The following is a 13,258-nucleotide window of genomic DNA, read 5'->3' on the forward strand; positions in this document are numbered from 1 at the left end:
AGGGGACACGGGTTCGTGGCCTGGTCCAGGAAGATCCCACATGCCGCGGAGCGGCTGGGCCCGTGAGCCATGGCCGCTGAGCCTGCGCGTCCGGAGCCTGTGCTCCACAATGGGAGAGGCCACAACAGTGAGAGGCCAGCATACCACAAAAAAAAAAAAAAAATTAAATCAAATCAAACTACTTACAATTAAAATTTATGTTGCCCAGTCACACCAGCCACATTCCCAGCACAAAGTAGCCCATGTAGCGAGTGGTCACCTAGCTGCATGTAGAATATTCCCATCGTCCCAGAAAGTTCTAGTGAACAGAGCTGCTCGAGAGAAGACAGCAACTGAGGTGTTTAGATACTCAAAGGCTGATCAAAGTGATTTGATATTAAAACTAAATAAAAGCATGAAACTAAATTTCATGCTGAAAAAGACTCCCCCGTGGACTTCTTATTTTGAAGACGTCTTTGTTTGGAGACTTCCATCAAAGCTACCTTTGTGGGACCCTAGGCTGCTGGCAGAGCTGAAGAGCCCCCAGACCTCATCTGGTCCCACCCCTGCCGCAGGAACGCGGACCCCAAGGCAAAGGAAGGTTCATTGCCTCAGTCAGGGCCGCACGGCGCGCTGTGCCAAAGCCAGATCCAAACCTCGCCAGCCCTTCTGCTACCTTTCTCTCATCCCCTTTGTCCAGGGAGTTATAGGCAAGGAAAGAAAATAGTTTTAATAGAAAAATACCACATAAACCCCATGGGAGATAAGTCGAGAATTTAAGAGGCTTTAATCCAACAATAAATATTAACAAGTGCCAATCGGTGTGGGGCACACAAAGGATTACAAGGGGCCCCAGGAACTTCCTAGTCTCCGTAGGAATCTAAGACACCTGGAGGGAAAACCAAGAACATCCGGCTGTAATGCAACGGTACCAAGTGGGAGTGCATTATACAAGCTGACAGAAGAGAATGGGCACCTCTAGCTGGAGCTGCCAGGAGAAACGAGGGGTCTGAACACAGCCTGAAAGACTGGGCCGGAAGAGCAGGAGAGCAAAGGGCAGGCCCTGAAAAGAGAGCTGCATACACCAAGAGGTAGGAGTGAAACTGTGCGCAAAGAGGCCAGGGGGCAACAAGCCAAGTGCGGGTGACAGTGCTCTCATAGAGTGACCCCAACAGCCAAACAGGGAGCCCCAGGGACTCCGAGTGCGAGACCAGCTCCCGCCACACTTCACAGGATAACAAGAACCCGTTCAGCCTCTAGGAAGGGAAAAAAACAGGGTTTATTTAATCTGGTGGGGTAATTTAGATAAATTCAAAAACAAGGGATCTAGATATTAAATGTCCGTGTATCTGTGATTTCTAACTCTGTGATATTTGAAAAACAGATGAATAAGTAGCATTCTGAGGCCAGGATATGTGTAAGTTTTAATATGAAATCTCTTCTGCTGATGTACATTTTAATTGGGGACTGGGAGGCTGGGGAAATGCCCTGCTATCAAACTCTATCCAAACTCCCCGATTTCTCTACCAAAGGGGGGATGACATACAGCATGGCAGACGGCCTGAAACACCATCTAAGAACTGTATCTTCTTGTTTTCTGTATTCTTTTTTTTTTAACATCTTTATTGGAGTATAATTGCTTTACAATGGTGTGTTAGTTTCTGCTTTATAACAAATTGAATCAGTTATACGTATACATATACATATATCCCCATATCTCCTCCCTCTTGCGTCTCCCTCCCTCCCACCCTCCCTATCCCACCCCTCTAGGTGGACACAAAGCACCGAGCTGACCTCCCTGTGCTATGCGGCTGCTTCCCAGTAGCTATCTATTTTACGTTTGGTAGTGTGTATATGTCCATGCCACTCTCTCACTTTGTCGATGCTCTGACACCCGGGGTCCCGCTGCCCTGGCAGGAGCTGCCCTCCCAGGTTAGTGAATTCCTGGGAGTACCTGCCAGCACACCTTTGATATGCAAAGCAGCCAAGCCCAAATCCACACCTCAGCCACCTCCTTTAATGGGATCTCACACTCTGGGACACTATCCCCTGCCCGCATCGCCTGGCGACCAGGTACTGAAAGCTGGGGGCCGCAGCAATTATTCACACTATCCAATCCTAACCTGCTCAGCTTGCTGGCGACCTCGCCTGGCCCATTCCTTCCTGCAGAAACCACCTCTCAGACAGAGATTCCACTAGAGCCCTGGATTCCCTCTCTGCCTGCTCTTTTCACCTTGGAGCTTCTCTTTATGGCCCTACCTGACGCGCCATGCCTCCTGCTTCTAAGGCACTGGATGCACTGTAATAACGTCTTCCTTCATGCCAATCATTTTCAGGTCTGTGTGTCTTACCATACCTGATTAAAACAAATCCCAGGAACCATGAACACCTCTCAACTGCTGAATGCAGACGCTGCTCAAAGTCAAGTGAATTATTTCATCTTGAAACCCATTCACCAGGTGCCTTACACTGTTACACCAACCCTCCTTTTCCCCTATGTAGGCAGCCACCTCAAGGGCCACCATCTAAGTGTCACTTCTGAAAAGGGCCTTTCAGAATTTTCTGACTCATAAGGTGGTTACTGGAGCACTGACATATCCATTCTCACCACTGGACTCTTCAGTTTACCATGAAACGTTAGGACGTGCTCCATGAGAGCAGGGCGTTCCATCCATCCCACTGCCCACTGCCATACCTCCAACACCTAGAAGTGTGCCTGACACACAGTAGGTACCCAATAAATGTGTCTAATGAATGAATGACCTGTACAAGAATAGGCATGTGTTGGTATAGGTGGCCCATGGAATACAGCTTGAATATCGAGACTTCTAAGTGGTGAGCAGCCTGGCGCTGAGTTAAGGAATGGGTTCTAGAGTGAGACCAGAGGTTAAATCTCTATCTACCACTGGACAGATGTGCAATCTTGGGCAAGTCACCTGACACAACCAAGCCCCCAACCTTCCATTGATAAAAACTGGAAAGACTGAACCTATTTCCGAGGGAAAGGATTAAACAGGATGGCCTGAGTAAAATATTTATATTCTGGTCAAGTCAGCAACGTTGATTCATTTGATGGGGTCCCACACCATCATCCTGCAGGCCCATCTGAAACATATGGCAATGACAGATGAAATATCTTTTTAAAAGAAGAGTAAAATTAAGGAGCCGTAACCTCAATTAGACGTGACACACATCTCCATGAACCAGCAACAAGAGAAACTCCAAGTGGTACAGAGATTTGAAGCCACAGGCAACGGTAGCTGGAGGTCAGCTTCTGAGGGGTACAGTGCTGCCACCCAACATAAGGATGGGAAGGTCCACCCGCTGCCTGAAGGAGCCTCGGCCTGGGCTGGCAGCCCTGACTGTCGCCACTTGCTTCATCCAAGCAGTGTGATGTCTTCGGTAGCTCACTACATTGAACAAATGACTGCTTCCTTTCTCAAAGGTTCCCTTCCAACCAGCCCTGACTCACAAAGCAGGCAGCAGCTCTCCTAAGACTCCTCTTTCCTGCCTTCTTAACTCCCTTACCTCTGCGCTTTCTTTCAATCCATTTCTTATTTATAGACAGTCTTTACATGGTATCCCTTCTGTGATTTAACATGTCTTAATAATACCACTTCTTCTAAAGGAAGCCTTTCCCAATTATTTACACCTTGATAAGTAGTTACCTTCAAATCCTCATAAACCATCTCTTTACGTGGCACTAACTTGTAGAAGGTAGCGATGAAGTTACTTAATTCTCAGAACGAACCATACAAATTACAACCTACCTTCTGAAGCGAGAGACAGAGAGAGAACATAAACAAAAACAAAAGCAATGCAAGTTCATTTTTCATTCATATTTACTGTGCCAAATGAAGGTTTTATGAAGCTTTGAGTAATATATATTTGTTCTCTTATATAGGCAACACATCCCCTGTAGATGGTAATGTATGGGGAGTAACACCCTCCTTAATCTAGACTTTCTGGACACGAGGAGAAGGTGTTGAAACCCCCTCTGTGTGGGTACAGGACCACAGGCTCTGATGGGCTTTCCTGTTGCAGGACAGTGACAGCAAAGTTAACTGTTATTGGGCTTCGGAGGACACAGAGAAACTAGCAAGGGACTTAAAAAGCAGTGAGAGAGGAAGCAGGAGGGGAGGGAACACCAAGTACACAGGAGGACTTATGGACATCTGCGCGCTCCAGACACCTGTGCCCATCCCAAGGTGGGTGTGAGGAACTGAACCAGGGATGCCAGTAATGAACCAGGACCCTCAAGTGGAGCCAAAGTGATCCCAAACAAGAGCACTCCCAGACCCCCTGCAAAAGCAAAGACAAACCCTCCAGAAAAAAATGGGATTCAAACCAGACCCCTAGCAAAAGCAAAGACAAACCCTCTGGAAAAACAGGATTCAAGCAGAGTAAATCTGCATCCAATGAAATCTGATCTCAAAATCATATCACAAAACATACAAGAAAAGAAGCCATCGTGAGAGATGGCAGAAATAACCAACAGCTTTCGACAACCAAAGACATACTTCAGATAGAAGAATGATCAGATACAGAGCACGAACTCTTCCATTATAAATGTTTCAGAAAATAAAAGATGTCTAAAAATGAACAAGGATCAAGAGACCATCAAAAGCAACCAGCCACATATGAATATCAAACCAAAAGAAGTTAAAACATAGAAATTAAAAGCTCAATAGCACAGTGAAGCAGCAGATTAGACCCAAATGGAGACAGTGCCCTGGGGAGAGACAGCCGAGGCCGCCTGGCAGAGCACAAGGCCAGGAGACAGGGTGGGGAGGACAGAGGTGAGCCTGAGGGATGCGGAGGACAGACCAAGAATTTTGCATGGGAATCCTAGAAAGTATGGCCAGAAAGAAGAGGAAAGAGTCAATATTTGAGAAGAAAGTAGCAGAGAATTTTACAGACATTATAAAAGATTTGAATCCAGAAATATAGGAAGCACACAGATACAAAGCAAGAAATTTTCAACTAGACATTTCGTGGTGAGACTGCAGAACCAAAGGGTAAATTAAGACAAGATTGTTAAGCCAGAGAGAAAAGGCGTTTAAAGGAACAGCAATTAGACTGAGAACAGAGCTTAAAACTGCTGCGATGGCAACTGAAAGATAGTAAAATCATACCTGTAAAGTGTAACATAAATGCTTTTATTACTACTACTACTTCTAGTAATAAGAAATAGCAACAGTGTGGAGACAGCGAAGGTTAATCGAAAGCAGATAAAATTGAAGGGATTATGTATGGCTCTTAAAAGAAGGACCGTGCCCATAAGTTTTAAAACTGGTGATAAGACCATATTCCTTGAATTCTTAGAAAAATATATAATTTACCAAACCAGAATCAAGAAGAAATATTAAACCTGAATCATCATAGAGTAATCCAAAAACTATTAAAGAAATGGAAGGAGTAGTTAAAGTCCTCCCACTAAAAAAAAACATAACCAAAAAAGCATCAGTTTCAGATGTTTTTTACAGGGAAGACTAAAAAAATTTCCAGGAGCAGATGAGTCCAATCTTATACAAAGTATTTTATATAACAGAAAAAGAACAGACACTTGACAACAGGTCCTGTAACCTTTGTAACAGAATCATTCAAAACAGTATGAGGAAAGGAAATCCAGACCAACCTCAGTTGTGAACATACATCCAAAAATGCAAACATAATACTAGCCTTCCCAAAACTCAGAACTGGAATTCACCACATTAATATTCATGAAGAATCGTCTTAATCAATGCAGAAAAAAACTTTTCAAAACTTCAAAACCCATCTATGATTTTTTATAAATCTTACCAACCTAGGAATAGAAACAATCTTCCTTATTATGATAAAGAGTAACTACCAAAAATTTACAGAAAACATTATTCGTAATGATGAAACATTAACAAAACTCTCTTTAAATCAGAAACAGGAAGACCACCTTTATCATTCCCATTTACCAGCACGCTGCAGGGCCGAGCCAGTGGAGGAAGACAAGGAGACCAGAGTCACCTTTATTCCCAGACCATCTGCCTACCTACCAAGAAAACCAAAACCATCTACAGATGAAATGCTGGAATTAAATCATACATCCACCTGACCCGGCAGTGGGAATGGAATGAACGAACCAGCACTAGATTCAAACACACAGATAAAGGTTAGAAATAACGTTGACTGTGCACCAGATGAGACCATGTTTATGACACTCAAAACCAAACAAAACCCCATGGTGCATTGTTTAGGGGTACAAATGCTTGTGGAAAATCATCTTTGAAAAGAAAGGGAATGGCACAAAGGGCATGGCATGGCTGCCTTTGGAGCAGAGAAGGGATGGGGTCAGGGGAGAGGCAACTGCCGTTTCTGGATCTTAAACTGGGGGGAGGGCAAGGGGGGGGGACAAGCACGCAAGCTTTACCCTCATGCTTCAGAACTTGCATATGGGGACTTTCCTGGTGGTCCAGTGGGTGAGACTCCGCACTCCCAATGCAGGGGGCCTGGGTTCGATCCCTGGTCAGGGAACTAGATCCCACACACATGCCGCAACTAAGATCCCACACGTGGCAATGAGGATCCTGCGTGCTGCAACTAAGACCGGGTGCAGCCAAATAAATATTTTAAAAAATAAATAAGTTTATATGACCTTTTCAAAGAGCAACTTGGCAATATCGATATTTAAAATGTGCATACAACTTCCCATCTAGGTACCCATACAGGAAAAATTCTCCCACAAGGAAAACAAGTCAGAAGAACATTCTTAGCAGCATTGTTTGTAAAAGAGGAAGGCAGGGTATACATGTCCATCATTTTTACTTATCTTCAAGTAAAATTAAAGATCTAAAATACCATATTTTTGACAAGAATCTTAAAAGCTAAATGAATTAATAAAAACTTACTTCAAAAAGAAAGAGGATGGAGTCCAGCTCCTCCCTTTGTGACTTATTATTCCCTGGAATATATAAAAAAAAATCAGTTATCATGACAATGTACAAATTTTAGGATATTAAAAATTATGCTAAAAGGTATCTTAAAACATTCAAGCCTCAACATACAGACATTCAGTCAAAGATCCCGGGAGGTGCTGTGCAGCCTGCGTTACGGATGCAGATGCGTGGCGGAGCCAGACTGCCCAGGGCCACGTTCAGCAGAGCTGCTCCTTGCTAGCTGGTGACACACAGCTTCCAGGCTTTCTAAGTTTTAATCAACAGTGGAGCATCTTCCCCCGCAACAAGAGGGGTCCACTTCTCCAGCCCTTGAATTTGAGAGGCCCTGTGACCTGCTCTGCTCCCTGATGACAGCAAATGTGAAGCGAGCTTGAAAAGCCTTCCGCACCTGTGACTGTGGAGCCCTAAGGCCACCGTGTGAAGGAGCCCAAGAGAGCCTGCCAGCTGGGGAAGAGGGGCCACATGGAGGAGCACTAAGGCACCCTGGGCATGGCTTGCTAACCAGGACACGTGTGAATGAGGCCACCCGCCACCAACTGGTCAGAGGCGTGAGCCAGCCCAAACCAGAGGAACGGTCCAACAGACCCAGAAAAATCACAAGCTAAATGACTGGTAGTTGTTTTAAGGTGCTCAGTGTTGGGATGGTCTGTTGTGCAATTTGTTACACAGCACAAACTGACTGATGGTCTTGAACCGCTACATGTTCCTAAGGATAGAAGGAGCAAAGGGGGGGAGGGGGTGGCCTTTTAAAAACAGGATTCTAGGTTGTAGGGGGTTTTTCAGATATGGATTTTAATTTTTTTCCTTGTTATTGATCATACGTAATATCACATTTGTCTCCTCCACACACCTGTGAAAAATAGTGAAGTGGAACAGAGCTAGGAAGCAAGATAAAAATCACATAATTTCATATTTGAAATATCTACCACATTTGGCAAGAAAAAAAATTTAAGTTCAAGATTTATACCAATTTATAAATCACAGGGGAAAAAACTGAGAAATTCATTTAAAAAGAACACATGTTGGCATGCTGGGTACATGCCCACATGTGACCTGACCTACTAGAGGCTGGAGCAGCGCCCCTTGCAGGGCCTGAGCATCAGCTGTGTGGCCTCCCCCAGCCCCCCTCCATGCTCGGCCTCCGCCTCAGTCTCACAGGAACAGCCAGGGGTCCACACGCTCCTCTCCACGGCCTCTTCTTTCCATATGACCCTGTCTCAGCCCATCCCCACACCGGGCACCATTTGCTGCCTCCTGTTCCTCAGCCTGCGACCAGGGAAACGCGCCCCTAAAACCTTCCCGGGACTGCGCAGCTCCTCTGGCTTCATCCTCACAGCTTCACAAAGACCACCTCCCGTGCAGCTCACTGTCTCACTGCCCGTTGCTCCATCCCTGTCTGTCTGCCTTCTGATCCCGCTGGCCGCTCAGAACATTCCTTTCAATGACAACACCCTTCCCCGTCCTGCTGGTACTCAACTCTCTGCACTGGCGGGCGCTGCTGACCTTTCATCCCTTGAACTCCTCTATTCTCAGGCTTCCTGGCACCCTCCCGGCTACCCCCCTTATTTTCCTCTGTCTGCCCAATAAAAGAAGGAATTCCCCCAAATCCCTGACTGCCACTCTCTCGCTCTGCATACACTCTCTCCCTTGGCAACAGGATGACTGCACCTCCCTTCTCCCAAGCTCCAGTCTCTATAATTTAACAGCCCACCTAAGCCCAGGAGTGCCCCGGGCACCGCAGACACAGACTGCCAAAAACCGGGCTCACCCTCTCGTCCCTCACACCTGACTCCCCTGCAGGGCTCCCTCTGCTGCAAGGGCAGCAGAGGAACCAGACTCAACATCCTGAAAGCATCTCTGGCTTCCCCCTCTGGGATCCCTTTTCCCATATCCACGTCTCACGATCGGTCAGTGCACCCACAGATCCCTAACACTTTCTCTGCCCTCAACTGCCACGTCCCTGGAGCAGGCGTCCCCAGACCTCACACGGATGACAACATCAGCCTCCTAACTGGTCTTCCTCCCTCCGGTTCACTCACCACATTATAAGACACTGTCTTAGTAGCCAATGTTTTCGAGAGCCCTGACCACTCAAAGAACGAAGTTCAGATGCCTTAACCTGGAATTGCAGGCTCCCCACGAGGCAAGCATAAACCTCTTTCATACATCTGATGTCGAGAGAAAAAGAAATGCTTTCCCCAGACATGCCCCAGAGATGGCCTCCCTGCCGTCGCTCATTCTCTACCCTCCGTCCCCAAGGCCACCTCGTCCCCAAACCTCCCTCATGCACTCTACGGGAAATCAGCAGCCACAGATGGGGTGTCTATATCTGACAACACATCTACTTTCTGACCTAGTCCACGGTGAACCATGCCTATGGCTTATTCCCTGACCCATCCGCAACTACCACCACCTATGACGCATGTTCAGCATCTGATACATCTCCGGATTCCTCTCAGGAATCTAGCCCAGTGCCTTGCTCATCGTCAGCTTCAAATCCTGGATGGGTGAATAAATGAAGAATTAAACAGGAGAGGGAGACAGAGCTGCCAGGGCCAGGGTCCAAAAGGCCAGGGTCCACAAGGGCGAAAGGCACCCTTCAGGATGCTAAAGCATGGATGGTCTAGGCCCCAGGTAGAAGATGCTCTTGCCTGTGGGTGAGCAACACAGGTGACATTTCAATGTCTATCCATCAACCTATCATCTGTGTTGTTTATTTAATGGGAGAAATATGAAATAGAACAGTGCTTCTCAAACTTGAGAGCACATGAGTATCAGCGGAGGGCTTCTTAAAACACCAATTGCTGACTTTCCACCTGCAGAGTTTCTGATTCAGGAGGCTTAACGAGTGCCCAGGTGATACCCGTGCTGCTAGTCTAAAAACCACAAGGCGCTCTGAGAGCCACTGGTACAGGGAAGGTGCTCTGAACATGGCATCAAGAAGCCTGGTTGCAATTCCGGCTATACAGTTAACTAAACAATCTGTGTGGCCTCAGGCCAGTGATATAACCTCTCTGGACACGGTTTTCTCAACTCTAGAATGATGACTGTGAAAAACCCAATCTCCTGAGCCCCTTCCAACCTTAAAACTCTGTGGTCCTGACTCAGTCACTCAGCAGTCAGTCACTCAGAACAATGGCACTTCTGCCCAACGCAGTGCTGCAACTGTTTAAAACTGTGGTGGATATACAGGTGCTAACGTGCAAGGATTTCCAAAACACATTACATAAAAGTGAAAGATGATGATGATAATGACAGCCAACAGTTACCACGGACCACGTGCCATGCTTTGTCCTGGAATCCCAGGACACGTGTCAACCCACTTAATGCTGACAAAAGGAAACTGAGTCACAGATGAAGTAACCTGTCCAAGGAGAAACAGCTAGAAGGGTAGGGCAAGGACCCAAACCTGTCTGGCTCCCCGGGCTACTCTATCCTGCCACATAAATACAGAGCAGAATGTGCAGCGTGACTTTATTGGCTTGGTTTTCAAAGAATATTTCATGTAAGTATTGGGGTGGCCAAAAGTTTCATTCGGTTTTTTCCGTAAGGTGGTCTAATAGCACTTAATTGTCTTAAACTTCATTCGAAACAATTTTGCTAGATTGTATTGTGACAGGTCACATCAGCATGCATTTAAAAAAAGACATCAAAATGGGTGAATTTTTGTGTAGCCATTTTATTATTGAAGATGGAAGAAAAAAGCAACATTTTTAGCATATTATGCTTTATTATTTCAAGAAAGGTAAAAACCCAACTGAAACACAAAAAAAAGATTTGTGCAGTGTATGGAGATGGTGCTGTGACTGATCGAATGGGTGAAAAGTGGTTTGCAAAGTTTCATGCTGGAGATTTCTCGCTGGACGACGCTCCACTGTTGGGTAGACCAGCTGAAGTCGACAGAGATCAAATCGAAACATTAATCGAGAACAGTCAATGTTATACCACCTGGGAGATAGCCAACATACTCAAAATATCCAAATCAAGTGTTGAAAATCATCTGTACCAGCTTGGTTATGTCAATCGCTTTGATGTTTGGGTTCCACATAAGTTACGTGAAAAAAACCTTCTTGACCGTATTTCCGCATGAGATTCCCTACTTAAACGTAAGGAAAACAGCAAATTGTGATGGGAGATGAAAAGTGGATACTGTACAATAATGTGGAATGGAAGAGATCATGGGGCAAGTGAAATGAACCGCCACCAACCACACCAAAGGCCGGTCTTCATCCAAAGAAGGCGATATTGTGTATATGGTAGGATCGGGAGTCCTCTATTACGAGCTCCTTCTGGAAAACCAAACAATTAATTCCAACAAGTACTGCTCCCAATTAGACCAAATGAAAGCAGCACTCGACGAAAAGCATCCAAGGTTAGTCAATATGATCTCCCATCAGGATAACGCAAGACCGCATGACTCTCTGATGACCAGGCAGAAACTGTACAGCTGGGCTGGGAAGTTCTGACTCATCTGCCGTATTCACCAGACATTGCACCTTCGGATTTCCATGTATTCGCTTTTTACAAAATTCTCTTAATGGAAAAAATTTCAATTCCGTGGAAGACCGTAAAAGGCACCTGGAAAAGTTCTTTGCTCAAAAAGATAAAAAGTTTTGGGAAGATGGAATTATGAAGTTGCCTGAAAAATGGCAGAAGGTAGTGGAACTAAAGGGTGAATACCTTGTTCAATAAAGTTCTTGGTGAAAATGAAAAACGTGTCTTTTATTTTTACTTAAAAAACCAAAGGCACTTTTTAGCCAACCCAATATGTATGGGCATAACCATAAACATATATAAACACAGTATATTAATAACATATACAGGACACTTTGATAGTGGTTGCCTCTGCACAGCAAGACTGGGTATCTGGGCAAACAGACACATCAGTTTTCATTCCAAACCCTTTAGTGGAATCTGAATTTTTTTAATCATGTGCATACATTACTTTTCTTTCTTTCTTTTTGAGTAAATTATGCATTGGCCGCTGAGCCTGCGCATCCGGAGCCTGTGCTCCACAACGGGAGAGGCCACAGCAGTGAGAGGCCCGCGTACCGCAAAAAAAAAAAGCATGTAACTTGTGGCACATGACACACATAACCTCTCAGAACTTCCTGAATGTTTATTTAAAAAAACAAAAAACTTTGTATATCAAAAACATTTTGTAGAAATTCTTACCTTTTAATTTCAAACTATTTTCCAGTGTTATAAAATTTTCATAGAAGATGAAATATATCTGAGAATAGTTGGTCTCAAAAAACTGCTTAAGATCACTTGCATCCACGTTATCTGCAAAGAAAAAGTTCCCATTTATGACAAACTTACACAACTATCAGAGTTCACAATCTTTTCAGAAATGAAGGAATGTAAAAACGAGCCATATCCCCTTATAAGACAAAACAAAGCAAAGTGTATTCCAGTCCACTTCTTTCTCCACCTAAGGAGAGCTCTGAGGTGGCCTGGGGCACCTCCCCTCCCCATCCCAGACCTCAAGGTCAGAGCCTGGGGGCACAGCACCTACGAGCAGCTAGAAGGCCAGGGGTAAGTGAGGGTCCAGGGAGGGACAAGATGACTTCCTGTTAGGGGTGGGGAAGTAAAAGTTCATGGAAGAGGTGGCTGCTGACCCAGACCATAAGGAGGGATGAGTCTGTATGGCTGAGAAACAACTCTGCCAGGAGCCCGGCATGACCCAGAATCTCCTCCCTCCCTCCTGGCTCCCGTGCCACCGCCCAGAGGACAGCAGGCCCTCCCCCGACACCTGCCCACATCCACCTGGGCCACTTGCCACCGCGTCCCTCCAGCTTCTACGTGACCCGCCCCACCCCTGCGTGGACACGGCGGACCCGCCACGTGCTCCTAGCCTCGTCCCAGCAGTGTGTCTCCCAGCTGCACCAGTGTTGCTAAACCAGGGCTGCGGGTGGATCGGCAGGTGGTGCAGGGAACTTAGCCCAAGAACAGCTTCCCCGCACTCCCACCACCAGCCCTGGCCCCCGCAGGGGCTGAGCGACAACACAGCCAGCATCCCTCGCAGCTCCGGTCAGTCGCCCACTGTCAACACACCTCTGTACAGGTTCCTTAGCAAACAAGGTTGTCTGTGCGTTTACAGCAGTGTCCTGACCAAGGTGTTAGCTCTTTGGAAGAATACACCTTAGGAAACCTCAGGAAAATTAAAAACAGCTTCCTTAAAGTTCTATAAGATTACTCAAGAAAATAAAGTGTGTTGCTATTCAATCTATAACAGAGTCGTATCAGCTTTGGAAGGTCCTAATGTGAATATGTATGAACACACCCACTGCTATGCTTACATTCCATAAAGTTAACACTCTTGCTGGTGAGTCTAGAGTTGTCTCCCT

The 13,258-nt window shown here is 45.8% G+C and overlaps 1 protein-coding gene across 5 annotated transcripts in view; it reads right to left on the bottom strand.

Annotated features, from left to right (window-relative positions):
• The window catches only part of RALGAPA2 (Ral GTPase activating protein catalytic subunit alpha 2), a 282,220-nt gene that overhangs the window by 247,443 nt on the left and 21,519 nt on the right, over nt 1-13,258 (bottom strand). For 4 of the 5 annotated variants that reach the window (XM_030872473.2, XM_030872472.2, XM_060284396.1 and 1 more), the window contains exons 2-3: nt 12,084-12,194; nt 6,861-6,913 (exon numbers count right to left, since the gene is read on the bottom strand). In XM_030872473.2, coding sequence (XP_030728333.2) covers nt 6,861-6,913; nt 12,084-12,194 — 164 coding nt within the window. Of the gene's footprint in view, nt 1-6,860; nt 6,914-12,083; nt 12,195-13,258 lie in introns of those variants that run through there. The other variant, XM_060284398.1, reaches the window with a different exon arrangement.

This window comes from Globicephala melas, chromosome 15 (genome assembly GCF_963455315.2).
Source record: "Globicephala melas chromosome 15, mGloMel1.2, whole genome shotgun sequence".
NCBI classification, from domain to species: Eukaryota; Metazoa; Chordata; class Mammalia; order Artiodactyla; family Delphinidae; genus Globicephala; species Globicephala melas.